This window comes from Symphalangus syndactylus, chromosome 1 (assembly GCF_028878055.3).
Source record: "Symphalangus syndactylus isolate Jambi chromosome 1, NHGRI_mSymSyn1-v2.1_pri, whole genome shotgun sequence".
Taxonomy (NCBI): domain Eukaryota; kingdom Metazoa; phylum Chordata; class Mammalia; order Primates; family Hylobatidae; genus Symphalangus; species Symphalangus syndactylus.
In genome coordinates this window covers 117,610,419-117,633,663 of record NC_072423.2, presented here as the reverse complement: position 1 = coordinate 117,633,663, position 23,245 = coordinate 117,610,419, and the positions used below count along the sequence as shown (strand labels likewise).

The 23,245-nt window shown below is 36.7% G+C and overlaps 1 protein-coding gene across 6 annotated transcripts in view; it reads left to right on the top strand.

Annotated features, from left to right (window-relative positions):
* The window catches only part of SNRK (SNF related kinase), a 66,719-nt gene that overhangs the window by 11,968 nt on the left and 31,506 nt on the right, over window positions 1-23,245 (top strand). For 3 of the 6 annotated variants that reach the window (XM_055280985.2, XM_055280995.2, XM_055281006.2), the window contains one exon: window positions 6,352-7,046. The exons of 1 other annotated variant lie outside the window; for it this stretch is intronic. In XM_055280985.2, the coding sequence (XP_055136960.1) occupies window positions 6,458-7,046 (589 nt within the window). In that variant the 5' untranslated portion in view covers window positions 6,352-6,457. Of the gene's footprint in view, window positions 1-2,628; window positions 2,691-6,351; window positions 7,047-23,245 lie in introns of all 6 variants that reach the window. 2 more of the 6 variants (XM_063636616.1, XM_063636614.1) reach the window with 1 other exon arrangement.

Below are 23,245 nucleotides of genomic sequence, written 5' to 3'. Positions count from 1 at the left end.
GATCTAGAAGAACTTAGTGCATGGGAAAATGTTCAGTTTATAAAATAGAGGAAAAAGTAGTTATCAAACTTCATGTCAAAAATCTTAGCTTTGTAAAGAACTGTAAGTATAGAGGATGTACACTCGGACCTGATGAGAAGTCATCCTAGATGAACGTATAGGTGATTTTTATTTTCTTTTTTGTGCTTTTATGCATTTTCTAAACTTTCTAAAGTGAAAGTCTTGTATTAACTTTTCCAACTTGTTTTTTGGAGAGAAGTATTGTGAAAATAGTTACAAATCTCTTTTTACCCTGACATCCCCCCAAGCTCTTAAGTATTATCCCCATTTTATTTTTTAAAATTGTGTCTGGCCATATATTATAAATAGAAAATAATTTGAAAGAATCTATACCAAAATGTAAACAGATGTTATCATAAAGGGTGGATAAGGGATTTATTTTTTTAAAATCCCCCCCCCCTTTTACCAATCTGTAAGTTCTAATTGTATTTTTCTCCTGAATTAAACAGATTTTTCTTTCATAATTGTTTTTGAGATTTTCTGTAAGAATATATTTGATGTGAAAAAATGTAAAAGAGTATTAAGTCCTTTTTGAAAAGCTAAATTTGATAGAAAATTATATTAATATCATTTTAAAAGCAAATACTTATATTTTGTGAGATATTTTATTGAAAACTCCCCAGTCTTTGATGCCTAACTAGAGACATTATTTCCTATGTCTTACAGCACTCATTTTCAATTTATTTTAGGAAACTGAACAGCAGTTCAGTTTCTGAACTGGTCTATCTTATGAAAGCAAAAGAGAGATAATAGTTTGGTGAATTCTTTCTCTTGAAGTAGGGTCAGCAACTGAAAGAGTTTCTGCTTGGATGGTGGGAACATCATCTTTGTAACAATGATGGTGATGGTGGTAGCTGGTATTTACAGAATGCTTACTCTGTGCCAGGCACTATTCGAAACACTTTACCTATATTAACTTGTTTGATCCTCACCATATCCTATGAGATTGTTTTCTTATTACTAACATTTTCTAATGAAGAAACTGACCATACAGAGAGGTGAAGGTAACTTGCTGAGTTCCTTTGGCTAGTGATTGGTGACCTGGGATTCAAATGCAGTTGTTGGTCTTTAGAACCAGTACTTATCACTGTACTACCGCACTGCTTTGCCACAGAGACTAGGAATGAAACAGGGGCTGCTGGAAAAAGAGGAGCAGGCAAGGATAGTGGAAGGAGCTACCATATCCCTCTTGGAGCTGAAGGACCAGTCAGGTAGGCATCCCAGGGTTCATCTGTCACTAGATGTGGACCTGTGCCCATGGCTTTGCCAGCCCTGTGTGTGCTACAGAACTGTTGCTCCTCATTCCCTCATTCCTGGCAGGATACTTGCTTTCATATCCAGAGGTCAACCACCTTTCCTCCTCCTTTCACCTGTCCTATCTTGTTTCTTCCATTCCCTTGCACTCCTTTTCTCCCAAGTGCAGTTGAACTTTACCTGGACACCTCTCCCTTTAGTGTATAGTGTAAATTATCATGTTGGTGTAATGTGACTGTTTAGGCCTTTCTGTTATTCATGTAATAGTTCATTTTCATGGAAAGACCTGCAAGGCTACCTCGGTCAGTATTCCCTCATTGTGCCATGAAGTTTTGGATATATGTGATTTGCTCACATTGCTTCTGTTTGTGGTGATAGTTTCTTTGTTACTATCAAGTGGCAGGCCTCTGATGATGAAGGTGTTTTGTGTGATCCCTGATGCTGACATCATAAGTGATTTCCACTTGCCTTCTAGAGGACAGTGTGTTGTAAAGCTTGCCCTCCTTGGCTGCTATAGTGTGAGTGTTTCATGAGCCTGTAGGGGCTCCTAGAGATTGGGTGGCTTTGATGTCAGGCTGAGCATGATTGGAGCTGGAGACTGCTGCTTCTCAGGCAAGTTAAGCCTCATTGTACCTACTATGCAGTTTCATGGGGAGGATTCAGTGAAATGTGAGTTCGGGGCCTGTTGCAGGAGGCATTTAAAAAATGGCAATTGTACTGTTGTTCATTATTATTATTATTATTATTTTATTTATTTATTTTTTTTTTGAGATGGGGTCTCGCTTTGTCACCCAGGTTGGAGTGCAATGGCGCCATCTCGGCTCATTGCAACCTCCGCCTCCCGGATTCAAGCGAGTCTCCTAAGTAGCTGGGATTACAGGCACCCACCACCATGCCTGGCTAATTTTTGTATTTTTAGTAGAGACGAGGTTTCACCATGTTGGTCAGGCTAGTCTTGAGCTCCTGACCTCATGATCCACCCGTCTCAGCCTCCCACAGTGCTGGGATTACAGGCATGAGCCACCGCACCCGGCCTTGTTCATTATTATTTCTTCATTCCAGTGGAATAATTTTTCTGACCTGTCTACCTGGAACAATCTCTATTCACTCTGAAATCCCTGTTTATTAAACATCGCTTAAAGGAGTTGTAATTCACAGGAGGCAGAAGGATAATAGGAGGAGACTGGGTTACTAAAGATAAATTTTACTATTTTTATACATTTGTCTAGATCCAGCCTTAGAGTATATACTTTGACTTTAAGCAAAATAAGCAAATAGAACTAAACCTGAATCTTTTTCTTTATTTTCTTTTAGGAAAAAGAAGCAACTAACAAAACACTGTGATAATAAGGATTATTCAGTATTCAGTTTGCAGGGTATGTCTTGGAGACAGTACAAATTCACCTTTACTTTATATAAGCCACATCTTAACATTCGGCATTGATGTTCAGAATGACTTTTGGGAGCTGCAAGATCCTCAGAGATCAAAAAAAATGATTTAGTTACTTTGTACTCTAACTCAAAATGTACTTAATAGTAGGATTAGACAGTAGACTAGTGTTTAAAAAGATGTTCACTAACAAGGATATTTTTCGTCTAAACTTTCAGTTAATCATTGTGTCCTGTTCTTAGCTATACAATTTAATTGTAGTTTCATAGACTATGGAAAAGGGGTGCTCATAGAAAAAGTAAATTATTTGGTAGTAAGAGTGATTGTTTCACTATAGGGTACTCATTGTGAAGATACCAATTAGATTATTTGCCATAAGCTTGCTGTAGATTAAAAATTATTTCACCGTGCCCTCTTGCTGGCAAAGGTTTGGGAAGAGAAACATTAAGGTTTTTTTTTTGTTTTTTTTTTTTAATTTTTATTTTTATTATTATACTTTAGGTTTTAGGGTACATGTGCACAATGTGCAGGTTTGTTACATATGTGCCATGTTGATTTCCTGCACCCATTAACTCGTCATTTAGCATTAGGTATATCTCCTAATGCTGTCCCTCCCCCCTCCCCCAACCCCACAACAGTCCCCGGAGTGTGATGTTCCCCTTCCTGTGTCCACGAGTTCTCATTGTTCAATTCCCACCTATGAGTGAGAACATGCGGTGTTTGGTTTTTTGTCCTTGCGATAGTTTACTGAGAATGATGTTTTCCAGTTTCATCCATGTCCCTACAAAGGACATGAACTCATCATTTTTTATGGCTACATAGTATTCCATAGTGTATATGTGCCACATTTTCTTAATCAGGTTTAATAGTACTTATCTCTGGGTGTCTGAGGCTCTGAAAAAAGGCTTTTTCATTTATTTTTGTAATAAAACTTTTATTTTCAAAAATCAGATTCGTTTATAAAATCTGATTTATATGTCACTTTCCAGGAACACATTTAAACTAAAATGATAGCTGAAAAGAACAAAGTTTTATAACTTGGGGGCAGCCTGAAGGAATATGTTTTGAAAGCTAAAGTGGCATTTGCAAGCTTATGCAATAGAAACATAGACTTGGGTAGAATTTTAAACATAATTATTGCCCTTGTAATTAATTGAAGTTAAATATTTAAAGATAGTTTCCTGCCCCCCCCCAGAGTTATTATATTTGAAAATTAAATATACCCAAGTTAAAATTTCTTTTGGGGAACTACTGTCCAAATAAAGCAATGTCTTTCAATTTGGATTTTCCTGTTAATCCTGTCATTAAAGTTATTAGTTCAGATGACAGGGATAATATACATATAGAAGAAATTTGTTTCCCCCCTACACACCTAGGCATTGTATCAGTTTCTTATTTAAAAATCTTAATAGTTTAAAAATCTTAATAGCAGGATTAATAGTTTTGGTTCTAAAATCAATTTGCAGACACAGCATAGCATAGTGTTTTAAAGCATGGACTTTGGTGTCAGACAGCCGTGGGTTTCAGTCCCAGCTCTTTTACACACTGGCCATTTGGCCTAGGCCAAGTTACTGTGCCTCAAAAGGGGGTTAATAATTCCTGTCTCTGAAGGGAATTGTGAGGATTGAATGAAGATGATGTGAAGTATTTGGTATGTGACTGGTGTGTAATACTCATTCAGTAAATGATAGTGCTATTTACTACTACAATAATTACTAAAATGCAAAAAATATATTAGTAAACATTAACATTGACTTTTTGAACTTATAATTTACCTTATGTAAATTTTTTGAGGGGGTTCTAGGTATGCGATTCAGATCATTTCTGAAGTGGTATAAATATAAAAGTGACTTTATGCTTCTTTTATAGTTGGTATTTTAACTCTTAAAATGATGTTATCCTAAATGGGGCATTGATTAGAGTGGCCACATGTTTATAAATAATGTGGGCTTTGAAATGTATTAATTAGGTGTGAATCCTAGCTTTTGTAGTTAATGTCACTTGTACCTAGAGCAGCCTATTGCCTTAGCTATAAAAATGAGACCATGCTGACTGGCCAGGCACGGTGGCTCAAGCCTGCAATCCTTGTACTTTGGGAGGCCAAGGCAGGAGGATTGCATGAGGCCAGGAGTTCAAGACCAGCCTGAGCAACATAGCAAAACCCTGTCTCTAATAAAAATAACAGTTTTTAAAAATTAAAAAAAACTTACCTATTATATGTCAAATTTCATTTTTTGGGTTATTTTTATCCAAGTGAACTCAATAATTAATGCTCTTAATATGTAACTGAAAATGTGAAACTGTATATTGAGAGCATTAGAAAAAGCTTCGTCAAAGGGATAGATACTGACTAATGGGAGAGAGCTAGCTATATTCCTTGTTGGATTTTGTTACTCAGTTCTATTAAATGTTGGTCAGAAAAAAAAGTGAGGGTTCAGCCTGTGAGATATAAAGTTGCATCATGTTTTATTTTATACACGTTTGTTTTTCTGAGTCAGTGTCATTTATAAATAGGAACCTATTTCTATTCATTTGTTATAAAAGTTGAAATTTTTAAGTACAGTATGAAATGTGGTTCTTAAAAACCAACTGATCTTTAAGACTTAAATCATCTGTAAGAATGCATGCCTGTTTACTCTTGGAATATAATCACGTTATGCTGGGTTGTGGTTGACAGTTGGAAAACAATCATTAAAAGTCAGCATAACTCCTGAGTACCAGTAAATTAACAAATATTTACTAAGTACCTACTACCACATACCTAGAACCCCCTCAAAAAATTTATATAAATTCAATTATAAGTTTAAAAAGTCAATGTTAATATGTTTACTGATATGTTAAGTACCTACTATGTGCCAGGTGCTTATCCTAAACAGTAGTGATGCAAGAGCAAACAATTACCTCCTAAACATTTTGGAAAAAGTTGCATTTCAAAATTTATAAGACAGTTTTGATTATATGCTATTTGTAAGCACTGTTCTAGGTGTTGGGGGAAAGTAGAAGAAAAAAAAATAGAACCTTAGAATAGAAAATCCCTGAGAACCTGCTACTGTCAGGATAGAGGAGATGGTGTACCCAAATACCTGTAGAATAAGACGACATAGAATAGAGGTGTCCCAAGGTGCTCTGGATTTGAGGAGAGAAGGTAATTCCAGCTGGGAGAGTTAGAGAAACCTTCACAGAATGGATTTTTTTTTTTTTTTTTGCACTTAAAGGAAGTGGTGTTGGTCTTGGGGAAACTGAAAAGTTGTTGGGTTTCTGTGCAAATGTTTATTCTTCGTATTTTCCCTTGTCAACTGTTGCGTTATTTTTTAAGACACTAAAATTCCTTTTAGAAAATGTTTGTTTTTTAAACATGCTTATCAAACTTGCCAGTTTTCTTATTACTGACATCACCAAAAAATTGCTTCCAATGAACTAATTTTTTTTTCAGTTTGCAAAAATTTAATATGGTATTTAAATTCAGCCTTTGTAATATAAAGTCTAAATATAAAAATAGGTTTTATTAATGACCCTGACTCATTTTATATCTCAATTTATTTTCTTCAAGTTTCTCTTAAAATGAAAAAAACAAAAAATGAAGCGATTTTTAAGTTTGTGAAGAAAAGTCACAGAAACTTAATTTTGTTTCTCTTCTTATTTTGTAGATATCCATGACGACATTGAAAATGAATTTTTTGTATTCACCAGATATTCTTCTATGAGAAGATCTATTTCAAACAGTCTAAATATTTTTTCTTCTGTTGGACCAGCATGGCAGGATTTAAGCGAGGGTATGATGGAAAGATTGCTGGATTATATGATCTGGATAAAACTTTGGGTCGAGGCCATTTTGCCGTGGTTAAACTTGCCAGGCATGTCTTTACGGGTGAAAAGGTGGCAGTAAAAGTTATTGACAAGACAAAACTGGACACTCTAGCTACTGGTCATCTTTTCCAGGAAGTGAGATGCATGAAACTAGTGCAGCATCCTAACATCGTCCGCCTTTATGAAGTTATTGACACCCAGACCAAACTGTATCTTATTCTAGAACTTGGGGATGGAGGAGATATGTTTGATTATATAATGAAACATGAGGAGGGTCTTAATGAAGACTTGGCCAAGAAGTACTTTGCTCAGATAGTTCATGCTATATCTTATTGCCATAAACTCCATGTGGTTCACAGAGACTTAAAACCAGAGAATGTAGTCTTCTTTGAAAAACAAGGTCTTGTAAAGTTGACAGACTTTGGGTTCAGCAACAAATTTCAACCAGGGAAGAAGCTCACTACAAGCTGTGGATCTCTTGCATATTCTGCTCCAGAAATTCTGCTTGGTGATGAGTATGATGCACCTGCAGTAGGTAGGTAACCTCGGTCCAGTATTTGGCCACTTGAATTCTGCCAGCTAGAGTTGGTCAAATCGGTTGTTTATCTAAAAATGATTTCTAGAGAATTTCTGTTAAATTGGCCTTAACTAGCAAATTGGGTTTCATAAATGCCATATATGCCTAAAGCTGGCATTTTGTTTATTTTGACCTTTAGATGGCAAATGTCTAAAGTATATTTGTGAGTACAAAGGAAAATGAGTAAGTTACCATTTAAGGTAATCTCTTTTCTGTTCATTGTCATTTTTTTCTTAAGGTCTGAATACTTTTCCTCAGATTTTTCTTTTAGTGGCTCTCTTTAGCCATCTCCTGTCTGTGCATATCCTCTAACAATCATTGGAGACCCATATTGGAAAGGTACTGTGAATATTACAGTGCAATATAAAGAATTTGGGTATTAGAATCATTTATTAACTGTGAACTTGAAAAAGTGCTTGACCTCTCTGCTTCATTTTTTATCCATAATATAGAATTGAATCAGGTACAGGTGTAGCACTCCCATATTATCTTGTTTACTTTTCACAGCAACCTGTGGGGTTATTATTGTCTATCTCATTGTTCAGAATAGGAAACTGACATACAGAGGCTTTCTGTATGGTGGATTCTGGAATTGTGGTACCTTTGGCATTCCTAACTACCTTCTTTCCCTCTCCACATACTTTGTGCTCTTTCACTTGTCAAGATTTATCTGTTTGTGGTGAAAATATTTACTGCCTTTCAGTTTGTGTCAACTTTGTCTCCTTGGGATTGTATTTGTTTTGAAGATCATGTAGGAATTTGTTCTGAATTTTTTCAAAGGATTTGTTGATCTGAAGGTGCAGTCAGCTTCTTGTTAGTTTAATCTTGGAAAAAATGTACTAATATTACATGCACATGATGTCAGATTCATATGTATGAGTATTCTGCTTGCATTTGTGGTAATTCGAAATGCAGGTTAAAGGATTAATGACAAAGGTGCACTTAACTTTGAAGAGTGTTGATGTTATATTGAATACTCTGTACACCAAGACACTGATTTTCATGTTACGACTGTCATGTTCTGGAAAAGAAAGGGTTAATGAGCAGTTTCTGTGTACTACAGATAACTAGACTTCACTGAAGTCTTTCATTAGAATATCTGAGTGGAGATTTTTGATTAATGGAGCCATTCTAATCAGACAATGAAGCCAGGAATTTCCAGAAGAGGAAACACAAATGTCTACACAAGAAAAAATCTTCAACCTCATTAGTGCAGATTTAATAAGAGTATCTTATTAAAAATAAGGTACTCTTTAAAATCTATTAAAAATAAGATACTCTTTTATACTTTTCACATCGGGAAAAACTAAAGTCAGACAAAACTAAGTGTTGGTAAGACCATAGAATATCAGGAACTCTTATTTAGAAGACAATTTGGCAATATCTGGTAAAGTTAAAGATGTACACGTCTGATAACCTAGCAATTCTCTCCTACATATGCACCTCAGAGTGGCTCTCACTTATGCATACAAGAGATTTTCAAAGAACGTTTTTAACAGCATTGTTGAATGTACAGCAGGGGAATAATTTGTTCAGTATTCATATTGAATTCTGTATATGGTGAAAATTAAACATTTTGCCAACATGATTGGATCTCACAAGCATACTTTTTAAGGGAAACAAAGCAAATTGATGAAGAGTACAGAAAACATTTATATAAATTTTTTTTTTTTTTTGAGACAGAGTCTCCCTCTGTAGCCCGGGCTGGAGTGCAGTGGCGCGATCTCAGCTCTCTGCAAGCTCCGCCTCCCAGGTTCACACCATTCTCCTGCCTCAGCCTCCCCAGTAGCTGGGACTACTGGCCCCCTGCCACCACGCCCAGCTAATTTTTTTTGTATTTTTAGTAGAGACGGGGTTTCACCGTGTTAGCCAGGATGGTCTCGATCTCCTGACCTCGTGATCCACCCGCCTTGGGCTCCCAAAGTGCTGGGATTACAGGCATGAGCCACTGCACCCAGCTAACATTTATATAAAATTTTAAAACATACAAAGCAGTGTTATATATTGTTTGGGAGTACATGCACATGTAGTACATGTAGTAAACTCCGAAGAATGCATGAGAGCAAGATAGATTACTTCTGAGGGGCAGGCATATCTGTAGGCTTTCAGCTGTATTGGTGATGTTTATTTTTGAAGTTGGGTGTGGGTACACAGGAGTTCATTGTAATGTTCCTTTTTCTTCCCCCCTTACATCTTAAATATTGCATAATAAAACTTTTAAAAAGCTATTAAAAAAGGAAAAGAAAACCACTTGGGAAGATGTTCACCAGTCTGATAAATGATTACCGTGTGTTGGTGAAGTAGGCTTGGGTGGAGTTCATGGGTAACTTTTTCATTATTTATAGTTATTTCAATTTATATTGTGTGATGTGTGATTGAAATAAATATAGAATTGCTATTTTTAAAAAAGGACAGGTGTCTTTCTGTTAATCTACTATTAGTTTATCATGCCAAAATTAGTCAGCGATTTTTCACAAATGTTTAGTAAAATGAGCATACACAAATATTAGAATCTGTCATTATATTGTGAGATGTTACTAAATAAACTTTGGTTCTTTTTTTTAAATAAGTGTTTTATAGTATACTGGTCCTCAGCATTGAGACTTCGCTGAGGAATTGTCTATTTTATTATTATTTTCAAAAGATCAGATTTGATTTTACTTATCAACTATACTTTTTGTTTTAGATGTCAAAACAAAAGATTTTTTTTTTCTTTCATCTTTATTCTTTCTAGGATCTTTGAGGTTTCCTATTTTTTAATAGCATCATGTATCAAAAGCTTATTTCTGTGTGTCTTGATTTCTAACAAGTCGTTTATTAATGCTATTTAGAAGACAATTTGGCAATATCGGATGTGTACATCTTTAACTTTAATGCTATATGATTTAATGCTATATGATGCCCTCTCCCACAATCCCTGATGACATCCTAGGGGTTTCACTCTGCAGTTGTTCTTGCTAAAATTTGTCTTTGGTTTCTTACTTAACTGAAAAGTTATTTAGAAAGGTGTTCCTTTTAAAAAATTCCAAATGGATAGGTTTATTTTTCTCTTTAGTTGTCTGGTTTTTAACTTCTAATTTTAGTACATTGAAGTTAATTTATGCCCAGTTGGTTTCTGCTTCGGATACTATTTTTAGATTTTATTTGTGGCTTGATACATGGTAATTCATACCATGGTGACTTTTTTATGTGATTAAAATATTTGTTTAGTTTTTATACATACTTAAGATTATGCATTATGCACCTTGTTCCTTTGTACACTTACATGTTTTTATTCTGACCTGTCATTTTCTGAGAGAATAATGCTAGTCTTCTATTCTGATCTGTGAATTTTGTAGTTTAACCATTTTTTGCTTTATACATGGTATTGTCAAGCTATGATTGACAATAAAGATATTAAAATTTTCTAATATATTTTATATGATGAGTTATACCTTTTATCAATATGAAAGTATACTCCTTGATACATATTGCCTTAAATTCTGTTTTGTCATTGCTTTAGATTTATCCCTTTTAAACAAAGGCATACTTCATTTTATTGTGCATAACTTTATTGCACATCTCAGATCTTGCGGTTTTTTTGTTTATCTACAAATTGAAGGTTGCTGCAACCCTTCATCAAGCAAGTTTCTTGGCACCATTTTTCCAACAGCATATGCTTACATCATGCCTGTCTGTCACATTTTGGTAATTCTCAAAATATTTTAAACTTTGTCATTATTTATTTTTTATGGTGATCTGTGATCAGTGATCTTTAATGTTACTATTGTAGTTGTTTTGGGGTGCCAGACACAGCACCCATATAAGACAGCAAACTTAACCAATAAATGTTGTGTGTGTTCTGACTGTTTTACCTACCAGCCATTCCCCCATCTCTCTCTCTCTCTTCTTGGGCTTCCCTATTCTCTGAGATACAACAATATTGAAATTAGGCCAGTTAATTACAGTGGCCTCTAGGTGTTCAAGTAAAAGGAAGAGTGGTACATCTCTCACTTTAAGTCAAAAGCTGGAAATGATTAAGCTTAGCGAGCAAGACATAGTGAGCCAAGATAGACTGAAAGCTAGGCTTCTTGCATCTAACAGCCAAGTTACGAATGCAAAAGAAAAGTTCTTGAAGGAAATTAAAAGTGCCACTCCAGTGAACACACGAATGATAAGAAAGTGAAACAGCCTTATTGTTGATTGGAAGAAAGTTTTAGTGGTGTGGGTAAAAGATCTAACTAGCCACAATGTTCCCTTAAGCCAAAGCCTAATCCAGAGCAAGGCACTAACTCTCTTCAGTTCTCTGAGGGCTAAGAGAGGGGAGGAAGCTGCAGAGGAAAAGTTTGAAACTAGCAGAGTTTGATTCATGAGGTTTAAGGAAAGAAGCCATCTCCGTAACAAAAGTACAAGATGAAACAGCAAGTGCTAATGGAGAAGCTGCAGCAAGTTAGCCAGAAGATCTAGCTAAGATAATTGATGAAGGTGGCTCCACTGAACAACAGATTTTTGATGTAACTAAAACAGCCTTCTGTTGGAAGAAGATCCCATGTAGGACTTTCATAGCTAGAGAGGAGAAGTCAGTGCCTGGTTTCAAAGCCTCAAAAGGCAGGCTGACACTCTTGTTATGGGTAAATGCAGCTGGTCACTTAAAGTTGAAGCCATGCTCATTGACCATTCAGAAAACCCTAAGGCCATTAAGAATTAAGCCAAATATACTCTACCTGTGCTCTATAAATGGAACAACAAAGCCTGGATGACAACACATCTGTTTACAGCATAGTTTACTGAATTTCTCAAGCCCACTGTTTGAGACCTACTACTAAGAAAAAAAGATTCCTTTTAAAATACTACCACTCATTGACAATGCTCCTGATCACCCAAGAGCTCTGATGGAGATGTACAGGGAAATTGATGTTGTTTTCATGCAGATAACACAGCATCCATTCTGCAGCCCATGGATCAAGGAGTAATTTCAACTTCCAAGTCTTTACTATTTAAGAAATGCATCTTGTAAGGCCATGGCTGCCATTGGTAGTAATTCCTCCGATCCATCTGGGCAAAAAGTAAGTTGAAAACCTGGAAAGGATGCACCATCAAGTACATTTGTGACTCGTGGGAGGAGGTCAGAATATCAGCATTAAGAGGAGTTTGGAAGAAGTTGATTCCAGCCCTTATGGATGACTTTGAGGGGTTCATAGTTTGTGGAGGAAATAACTGCATATGTGGTGGAAATAGGAAGAGAAATAGAAAGGGAGCCTAAAGATATGACTGAATTGCTACAGTCTCATGATAAAACTTGAATGGATGAGGAGTGGCTTCTTATGGATGATCAAAGAAAGTGTTTTTTTGTATTTTTTTGTTGTTGTTTTTTTAAATCTTAATTTTTTTTTAATCCATGAACGCAGGTAAAGAAAGTGGTTTCTTGAGATGGATTATATTAGTGAAGATGTGGTGAATATTGTTGAAATGACAGCAAAGGATTTAGACTATTATGTAAACTTACATAGTAAGTTTGATAAAGCAGTGGCAGGATTTGAGAGAATTGACTTCAGTTTTGAAAGAGGTTCTACAGTTCTACTGTAGGTAAAATCTGTCAAACAATGTTGCATGCCAGAGATAAATCTTTCATGAAAGGAAGAATCAAATGATGCAGCAAACTTCATTCTTATTTTAAGAAATAGCCACAGCCATGCCAACCTTCAGCAGCCACCACCCTGATTAGTAAGCAGCCATCAACATCAAGGCAGGAACTTCCACCAGCAAAAAGATTATGCCTTGACTCATTGAAGGCTCAGATGATTGTTAACATTTTTTAGAAATAAGGTTTTTTGTTTTTTTTTTCATTCTTTGAGATAGGGACTCCCTCTGTAGCCCAGGCTGGAGTGTAGTGGCATGATCATAGTTCGTTGCACACTTGAACTCCTGGGCTCAAGCAATCCTCGCACCTCAGCCTCCTGAGTAATTGGGACTACAGGCATGCACCACCACATCCAGCTAATTTTTAAAGTTTTGTAAAGATAGAGTCTTACTGTGTTGCCTGGGCTGGTCTTTGATAAAGTTTTTTTTGTTTGTTTGTTTGTTCGTTTTTTTTAATTTTTTGCCCGTGACACAGCCCTGGGAGATTCTGAGAAAATGTGCCCCTCGTAAAGTATTTTTAAATTAAGGTATGTACATTATCTTTTATAGACATAATGCTGTTGCACATTTAATAGACTACAGTATAGTATAAACAACTTTTTATGCACTGGGAAACAAAAAAATTGGTGTGTCTCACTTTATTGCAACATTCACTTTATTTCAGTGGTCTGAAACCGAACCCACAGTATCTCCGAGGTATGCCTGTGTGTAGCTGTATTTTGTGTCTAATCTATGAATCAGTCTTTGAATAGGTGAATTTATTTATATTATTACTGGAATGTTTGGACTTGTCCTATCTTATTTTATGGTTTTCATTTGCCTTATTATTTATTACCTTTTCCCATATTTTGTTAGATTATTCAAGCTTTCTTTGCTCTTTCCCCCGTAGTGGTTTGCACGATGTGTAATCTGTTTCTCTCTGTTGGTGTCCACCTTTAATGTCTAGAGTCAGACAGTATCTACGTTATTTCTCCTACCCTACAAATAAGAATCAGTTTGTTTTTACCTCTTTTTTGGTTAATAACATTCTTATTTGCTTGTGTTTGTCTGTAATAAATGCTTACTTTTTACTTAATTTTATGAATTTCTCGGCCTCCCTGTCCCTTTCTTGGATTATTTTTATTTTGCTTTGTTTTGTTTGAAACCCTTGCAGAGAGGATTTGCGAAAAATTCAAGTCCTTATGTGTCTAAAATGTCTTCACATTTTAATGATAATTTGGCTGGATATAGAAATATATATTCAAAATCATTTTTCTCCCAACTTTGAAGATAACGTTTTTCATAGATATTTTTCTGTCATCTTTTTGCTTTTAAAGTTGTCGGTGAGAAGTCTGATGCAAGACTAATTTTCTTTGTAGAACTACATTTCATTGATTCGGTGGAGCATATTTTGTTTTTCTTATTTTAACAGTTCCGAAAGTGCTTCATTAAGCAGGTTTTCTTGGGTGCTGTTGCTTCTGTTTGATGAACTTGGTTCCTCTCTCTCATTGTACTCATTTTTCCTACGTTCTTGGAGATGTTAGTTGTTTGTTCATCTCTGTTTTTGAGATTTCCAGATACCTTGTCTGTGAATATGGTGTCTGAGTACTCTAGTGGATATGGGTGAGGAGCAGGGTCATACAGCTAACTGGGAAGCCCTGGTATCTGGTCTTACTATTTGTTAGGTTATTAATATTCCTCTGGGACACCATCCCTCTCTCTGTGTTCCTAATGTCCACAATAGAGAGGGACATCCTCAACTTGATAAAGACAGTCTACAGAAAACCTGGAACACATGTCTGCCTGGACATGCTTGGGGCTAGTGTAGAATTATAAGGTAGGAAACTAGTCCTCAGTTAATCCTTCTAATGGTTGTCTGGGTACAGTTCTTTCCTGTTTCCAGTGTGCATCATCTAGAAAAGAGCACCACGGAAGCCCCCCAGCTGGGTTTTGGGGCTCTGGTTTCCTCTTTCAGTCTGATCCTACCTGCCTTCTACCGTTTCTGTCATATCTAGGGATTTGGGAAGAGGAAGGGTAGCTAGATCATGCTCATACACTATTGATTCAGTCAGCTCTTTGGGCTTTCAAGAATGTGTATTAAGTTGATTTCACAGAGTCAGAAAGGATAGGGAGAAAAAGGATCTGTGTGAAAAATCCTGGAATCTCTCATTGCAGTGTGTGGAATTCCTGTAGTAGAGTGCAGTGCAGTGGTGTACACCGTGGAGAGCTCATTGCTGCTTGTCACATCAGTTTATTCAGAGGAAGAAGAGACAAGACAATGAACCTGTGCCTGCTAGGCCAAGACAGGTGTAATGTCTTTGCTCTGAGCGACCAGGCTCTGCTGAAACCGATGGATGCCTGGCTGCTTGTCCTGTGGGGTGGCCTGCTTGTAGTGAGGTTCCAAGTGAATTTCTTGATAAGTAAAGGTTTCGTCAGAGCAGCATTAGGAAAGAACTTACTCTTTAAAAAATGATACTTTAAAATTTTCTTCATTATAGAAACTCTAAAATGGGAAAATTGTTTCTTAAATAATAGATTCACAACTTTTCAATAGTTGTAAAACCCTGACATTATTTATGACCTTTTTCTACTTTCCTAAAAATTCTTATTTTCAAGTTAAAATGAGTTAAATTTGGTATTGAGAACTTCGTCATCTCACCTAAGTTTTGGAGTCTTAGGATGTTACAGATCTGGATTTAAAAACCCTTATTTTAGGCGTTTCCTAGTTTATAGACTATTTCAAAGATGAAATATTCAGTCTCTGCATTATTTCTTACTACCAATTATGCAGTAATCAATGAAAGCTGAATTACTTGAAACATGGCTCCATATGGATGCAGTGCAAATGTTTGGATTTAGATTAAGTCTTGAATATAACAAAAAGCCTATACACTCTCTACAACATTTCTCATTTGCAGTTCAGCATTTAATGGAAATTGTTTAGAGTCATGGGGTGTGTCCTCACACATATTGGTGTGTAAAAAACTAGACATCTTTTCTTTATAAATCTGTATTTTGTCCTACATTAAAATATTATTCTTTGCCTGCTCTAAGTAAACAAGGAATAGAGAAGAACATCAACTTTATAAAGAGAATCTACAAAAACCCTACAGATAACATCCTACTTAATGGTGAAAGACTGAATGCTTTCGTCCTAAGTTGAGAAACAAGGCAAGGATGTACACATATCACTTTTACTCAACATAGTACTGAAGGTTATATAAAGATAGGAAAAGAAGAAATAAAAGTGTTTCTGCTTTCAGATGACATGAATGTGTACATAGACAATCTCATGGAATCTACAGAAAAATTCCTAGAATATCAAATGAATTCTGCAATATCACAGAATATTAGATCAACACAAAATCAATTGCTTTTCTATACGGATAATGAACATGTAGAGACTGAAATTTAAAGTCATGCCAAAGAAAGTGAAATACCTAGATACACATCTAACAGAACACATCTAACAAAAAAAAAAATTAATGATAGAAATCAAAGAAGGCCTAAATAAATGGAGAGACATGCGTTCATGAATTGAAATAAACATAGTACAGATGCCAGTCTTCCCCAAATGGATCTAGACATTTAACATAATTCCTATCAAAACTCTGCAGGGGTTTTATAAACATAGACCACATTATTCTAAAATGTGTCTGGAAAGGCAAAGAACGTAGAATAACTAGAACAATTATGAAAAGAATAACGATAGAAATCACTACCACAGACACTCTGAAAAATAGTTTGACAGTTTCTTATAAAAGTAAATATGCTCTTATAAAACTAAATATGCAGTTGCACTCTTGGGTGTTTGTCCCAGAGAAATGAATATCTGTATTCACAAAAATCTGTACATGGATGTTCATAGCAGTTTTATTTATAATAGCCATAAACTGGAAACAGCCCAGGTGTTATCCTTAAACATGTTAATTGTTATACTGTGGTATATTCATACCATGGAATAAACTATTGATACAACAACTTGGATGGATTTCAAGGGGCAAAAACAATCATCTCAGGTTACATGCTATATAATTCCATTTATAAAATTCTCTTGATATAACAAAACTATAAAAATGGAGAACAGATTGGTGGCTGCCAGGAATTAGAGATGGTGGTGGGTGGTGTGCCTGTAAAAGATAGCGTGAAGGAGCCTTGTGGTGATGGAGCACTTCTGTGTCTGGTGGTTATACAAATCTTCACATGTGATAAAAATTTCATAGAAACTACATACACAAATAAATACATGTGAAAGAAATGATGAAATCTGAATAAGCTCTGTGGACTGTACCAATGTCAGTTTCCTGGTTTTGATATTTTACTATATTTAAGCACGATGTTACTATTGGAGGAAACTGGGTGAAGAATACATGAAACTTACCTATCCATTTGTTTTGTTGGCCACTCTTGTGAATCTATAATTACTTCAAAATGAAAAGTTTGAATATAGATACATATTATTCATTAACTGGAAGGCAAGTATCCCAGTGTGGGTGTTTCTGGCTTATTGAGTAGTGTGGTTTTGGTTTTTAGCAGTAATGCCTGATGATGGTCTGGGAATGAAGGTTGGTGTGACAGCAACACACTATATTTTGCAGTGTTCAGATGCATTCTAACAAATGTCAGTCTTACACTGGTACTTTTTGTTTTGTAAAAATAAATATAAAACCAGATAATCAGCAGAAAAATTTCTCTACTGAGGTGAGAGCATTTACCCCTCACCATGTTAAAAGTATGTACTTGTATTTTAGAGCACTGATTCTTAACTTTTTCTGATTCATAATGCCTTAAAATCTTCCATAATGAGGAAGGATATAGACATATCAGAATTGTGTTCTTAAGCATCTTTATTTGGCTTAACTTACTACATGTAAAGAACATTTTAAAATCCAGTATGCATTTAAAAATTGCTATCTCTGGTCTGTCTGAAATGAATTGCCTTGTCTTGTGAAAAGGTAAATTAATAAAATATAAATTGAGACATTCTTTATAGCTATTGACTTACTGTTTCTTATCATTTGTATAATATGCCAGTTTTTGGAAATCTTGACATATTCAAGCCAAGAGTTGTACTTAAGACTGTCATTTCTGTCTACCCTAGTCTGTGATAAAATAGCTCCTCAGTAGACTCTTTCCTATAAAAGAGTCTTTTAGAGAATTTTGGAAATGGGTATCCACCAGAAGAATTGTGATTGTAGCATTATGTATAATGTTAAAATGTTTAAATATTTTTTAAAGGATCACTCCTTCGTGTAAGATAGTACAGCCTAAGTAAGCCGTAAAACCTTTTGATAGAACTTTGAACTATTTCAGAAGGACATAAATGAAGTCAGGCCTGGTAGTATGTGCCTATAGCCCCAGGTACTCAAAAGGCTGAGGCGGTAAGATTGCTTGAGCCCAGGAGTTCAAGTCCAGCCTGGGCAACACAGTGAGACTCCATCTCTTAAAAAAAAATTTTAAAAAAAGGTCATACATGAATCAGAAATTTTCTTTTTGGTTTATAAATAATCTGCAATTATAGCTGTATGTGGTGGCTCACACCTATAGTCCCAGCTACTCAGGAGGCTGAGACAGGAGGAAGACCACTTGAGCCCAGGAGTTCTAGGCTGTAGTGTATTATGCCGATCGCGTGTCTGCACTAAGTTGGACATTAATATGGTGACCTCTTGGGAGCCAGGGTTACCACTAGGCTGCCTAAGGAGAGATGAACTGGCCTAGTTCGGAAATGGAGCAAGTTAAAACTCCTGTGTTGATCAATAGTGGGATAGTGCCTGGAAATAGCTACTGTGCTATAAGCCTGGGCAAGGTAGTGAGGCCCCATCTCTTAAAAAAAATCTGCAATTATAAGTTATACAGAAATCGATAACACCTTTTATTTCAGATTCCAGAGATGCTATTAATGTATTTATTTTTACAGTCCTTCCCAAGTGGCACCAAATTTGAATGTGTAGTTTCATTTCCCATTTTAAGTCATTGTTTATTAGAAACAAATGTTTTAGTAACGTTTCAGTTTTTCAGAGGACCTTCTCTTCCCAGAGGCAGAATTTGTTTTAACTTTTATAGTACTTACTCTTGTACTATTTACCATTTGGATATACAGGCCCTGATGACTTCTAGATTAGAAGACATTAGACTTGTGTCACAGGGACTACTCCTGACTGTGGAGTTGGGGATTATCTGTTTTAAAGGGGTGATCTGTGCCTCTTCTATGGTTAGGGAAAGAGGTTTGATCTACTTTAAAGTAAGTTTTATTAAAAATAATACCTGCCTGGTTAAGTGTGCCCAGCACAAACTGCGTTGCAGCTTGGGGCCCAGGCATAGTCACTAGTGTAATATTAAATTGTCAAGAAACGAACAACGTATCCATAGAAATGTAGCACACACCATCACCCAGCTGCCAAATGAAATGTCACATACTCTGAAAGATACTTTATACATCTATAATGTTACCACTTGTCATATAAAACCAGAAGGAAAAAATGAAAATCTTTTCCTAAGCTTCCTGAAATTTCACACGCCTATAAGAAACAAATATTTCTGAAACCACAATTAAAAATTGATCTGGCATAAACCCTCTGTAAATAAAAAGTATTTAGAATTAGTAAAGATTCTTGAGCATGAAATGTTTATGGGAGGTAGTCTATAGGTACCATATAGGTGGGTTTTTCAGTCATTTAAAAGTATTTGAGCAGACTGAAAAAATGATAGAAATCATTTATGTGTGTTTTATTTTCCCCACTGATTTTTAGCTGTGGTACTTACTGTTCTCACTGTGTTACAAGGCTCAGATCAAACAAAATATATGTTGATACTAATGTATAATTTATTCTAGTTTAGTGGCAGGGTAAGATTTAAACTGGTGGCTCTCAGTGGTCACCATCCATCAGTTTCACCTGGGGGGAGATTTTTCAAAAATACCTAGTTGCCTGGGCCCCACCCCTAGAGATTGTGATTCAGATTGACTTGGCTTAGGCTCACATTCAGAAGCTTCCATGCAATTATAATATGCATCCAGCCTTGCCTACTGCTGATTTTAACCTATAGAGTCAAATATTTTTAGATATTAGTGGAAAAGGATATTTTCAACATTTCAAATTCTGATGTTCTTTAAAAATTGTTTTTAACTTCTTTAAGTTTAAAGAGTAAACGGGAATATTTCTTTTTTGATGTTGATAATTGGAGCTTAATTCTTTTTTTCTTCCCTGCCTCCCATTTTTAACCACTGTCTGCTCATTTAGGGATAAGTGGAAACCACATTTTAGACCCCTTGGAAATTTTTTCTGATGTGTGTCCTCAGAGCCAGTGTCTGGAACTTCAAGCTAGACCCCCCCTCCCCGCCCCCTTGGAAACTCCTCTGCATTGATTGCTTGTCCTTTCCTCTTCCCTGAGGAGACTGTTCTGCCTGCTTCCTTTCCACTGCCGTTGCCTGGAGCTTCTGATTAGTGCCCCTGGTCCTGTGCAGGTCAGATTACCACACCGCCTCATTCCAACTCATTTTCTTGGGTTCATAGTACCTTTGCAGTTTTCTAAGGGCTGTTAGTGCTTTTAACTAGAAAGGGATTTTTTGTTTGTTTTAAAAGGGTCCTTAGTGCCTCTTACTCCCTTCCTCTAAAATCCTGTGTAAAATGACAAAGGTGTGCACAATTGATCATTGTAAGTTCTGGTACATGAACAAAAACCAAAAGTTAATATTTATATAAATTTCAAAGCAGAACTCATGCGCTGAATCTGGGTAGTTTGTCTGAACTTCCTAATGGGGCTGACTGGCATAAGTGTGTGTATTTTAGAAAGGCGACAAGAGAAAGGAGGGATTTTAGGGGCAGGTTTTCTTTCCTTTGTTTCTTCTACCACAGTTCTCTGATGTGGAAGGTTCCAGATGAGAGGAGGATCTGGGGCTTTGGGCAAGAGTACGTCGGAAATTGCAGTGGGGAGCAGCTGTAAGGAGAGAATTCCTCGGGTCAGCAGACTGAGGTGGCAGTTTCAGGTAACCCTTACTCATAAGGAAAACAATGTTTACCCTTTCTTTGTACAATTCAAGTTGGATCATGTTATTCCTCTGCTGAAAACTATTTAGAGACCTTCCATTTCAGTCTGAATCAAAACCACATCCTCACCGTGGCCAACACAGCCCAAAAGATTGGCATCTCCATTTCTTCCCAGACTTTCCTCTCACTACCTTCCTAGTTGCTCCCTCAGCTCCAGCCATGCTGCCGCCTTGCTGTTAGGCACACTCCAAGCCTAGTCCTACCTCAGGGCCATCCATCTCCCTCCTCTGCCTAGCCACTCTTGCCCCTGATTTTCTTGCCCACATGTCACCCCTCAGTGAGGCCTCAGCTTCTTCTCCAGAGGTGTAGGGCCCCAGCACTGCCTGTTCTCTTTCCCCACTTGACTTGCATCTCTGGGCTCTGTTACCTCCATTTGTGAAATGGGGTTCATAGTTCCTGCCTTTAGGATTATTGAGGGGATTAGATGAATGAATACATGTAAAGTACTTAACATAACGCCAGACACAAAATTAGCCCTCAGTCCATCACATGTCACTGTCTCAGTGCTGCTGCTTTGGGAAACATCACAGGATCCTTTATGTTTCTATGGTGTTGGTGCTGTGGTCCCAGAGGGACACTTAACATTAGATCCTGGCCTCATTTTCCTTTCCTGCCTCTTTCTCAATGTGGGAGGCAGAGTATCCGAGGTACCCTTGTCCCATTTGGAAATTTGTCCTCAGGGGAATTTCTGAAATGTTGGCTGCCGTGGGAAAATGGGGAGGAAGGGCAGGCCCGGGACCTTTGCTCTTGTGTTTTTCTCACATGTTGTTTTTAGTTGTATTTAACTTTCAGAATGTTATGTTATTTGTATTTAGGGAATAGGTTAACTTCTAAAGTAGGGATTTTTCTTTCTTTTTTAAAATGTTAGATAAAAAAAGAGATGAAAGTCTTGGTGTTTATTTGATAGCAGGTTAGTTTCTTAGAACTTCAGAAGGGCTTTTCAAACCACTCAAAACAGTAGCTATTTTAGTACAAAAATACATATGGAAACTGAATCACTTACACTCACCTTAGGTCGTAACATGGGAAACCTTTAGGGAGTTGAAAATATTAAATTTTCTTTTTTTTTTTAAACTTTTTGAGGTAAGAAATGTATGCCTGTTGAAGAAGAAAGATAAGTTTGCAAGACAGAAAAATCAGCATTAGAGCAAACTTTCTAACACAATAAATTTGGAATTCTGTTATTCGCATTGCATGTTGCCGAACAGACTGAACTCTTAAAAGTTGTTTTAGTGTTTTAGAATGTACTAAAGAATCGAGCCCAGTGCTGTGGCTCACCCCTTTAATCCCAGCACTTTGGGAGGCTGAGGCAGGTGGATCACATGAAGCCAGGAGTTCGAGACCAGCCTGGCCAACCAGATGAAACCCCGTCTCTACTAAAAATACAAAAATTAGCCAGGTGTGGTGGTGCATGCATGTAATCCCAGCTACTCAGGAGGCTGAGGCAGGAGAATCGCTTGAACCTGGGAGGCGGAGGTTGCAGTGAGCTGAGATCGTGCCACTGCACTCCAGCCTGGGCGACAAAGCGAGTCTTTGTCTCAAAAAAAAAAAAAAAAAAGAATCGGTTTGTTTGTTTACATGCAGGCTGCTATGCTTGATCACTCTCTTGTGCTCACTGAGAGGAGCCAGGTGGGACTAGTTAGTGACTGGTCTCAGTTCCTGGGGAGTCCCTGTCCCAGCACATTAGGAAGTTGCATGTATGGTTATCAGGTTGATCTATTAGCCTTATATAGAGTTGTAATAAGTATTTCTAGTGTAGTGTAAACAGTGCCTAATTTAATATTTTTAATATTTTAATTTAGATTTTAAACTCTGAAACCCAAGAAAAAAATTATAGGTTCTCAGCCTTTGTAATATGTCTGGTAAGTTGGAAAACAAGACCTTTTAGAGTGAGACCCTCTTCATAGATATATCTAAATCTCGGCACCTGGGATGCAGCCAGGCACAGAGTAGGCATACTATTTTGCTGGGTAAAAATAAAAGAGGGGCTGTGGATGGCTAAAAAAGGAGGATGATGAAGTTAGGAGAACACATGCCCTGATTGCCCTTTCTCTTTGGAATTGGATGGGGCGATGCCAAGCCTGCCTCACTCCAGATGGCTCACTTGTCCCCCTTGTTCAATAGTAAGGTCCTTGAGAGAGGGGACTGTGTGTTTGTTTATATTTTGTCAGTGTCCTATCACCTGGCAAACGTAACAAGCTCTTAATCTTTATTTAAATTAATAAATGTTACAGAGATGAACCAAGGAAATGAAGATTACATTAATTGTGGTCACCCTCTATGGTTCTTCCTGGTCTCTTTGCTCGTGTCGTAATTCCTTTTCCTTGCCTTGTATATGTTATATTTAATGAGTCCTAGACTCTTAGAGGACCCAGTGAAAGCTGTGATTCCTGTTTTCAGAGAGATACAAACATACATTTTGGGTTAGTTTCAGAGGTGTTTATTGAGCACCATGAAGCCCTTTCTTGGATCTGATCTTTCAAGCTTATGAAATTGAGTAAAAAGTGGACCCAC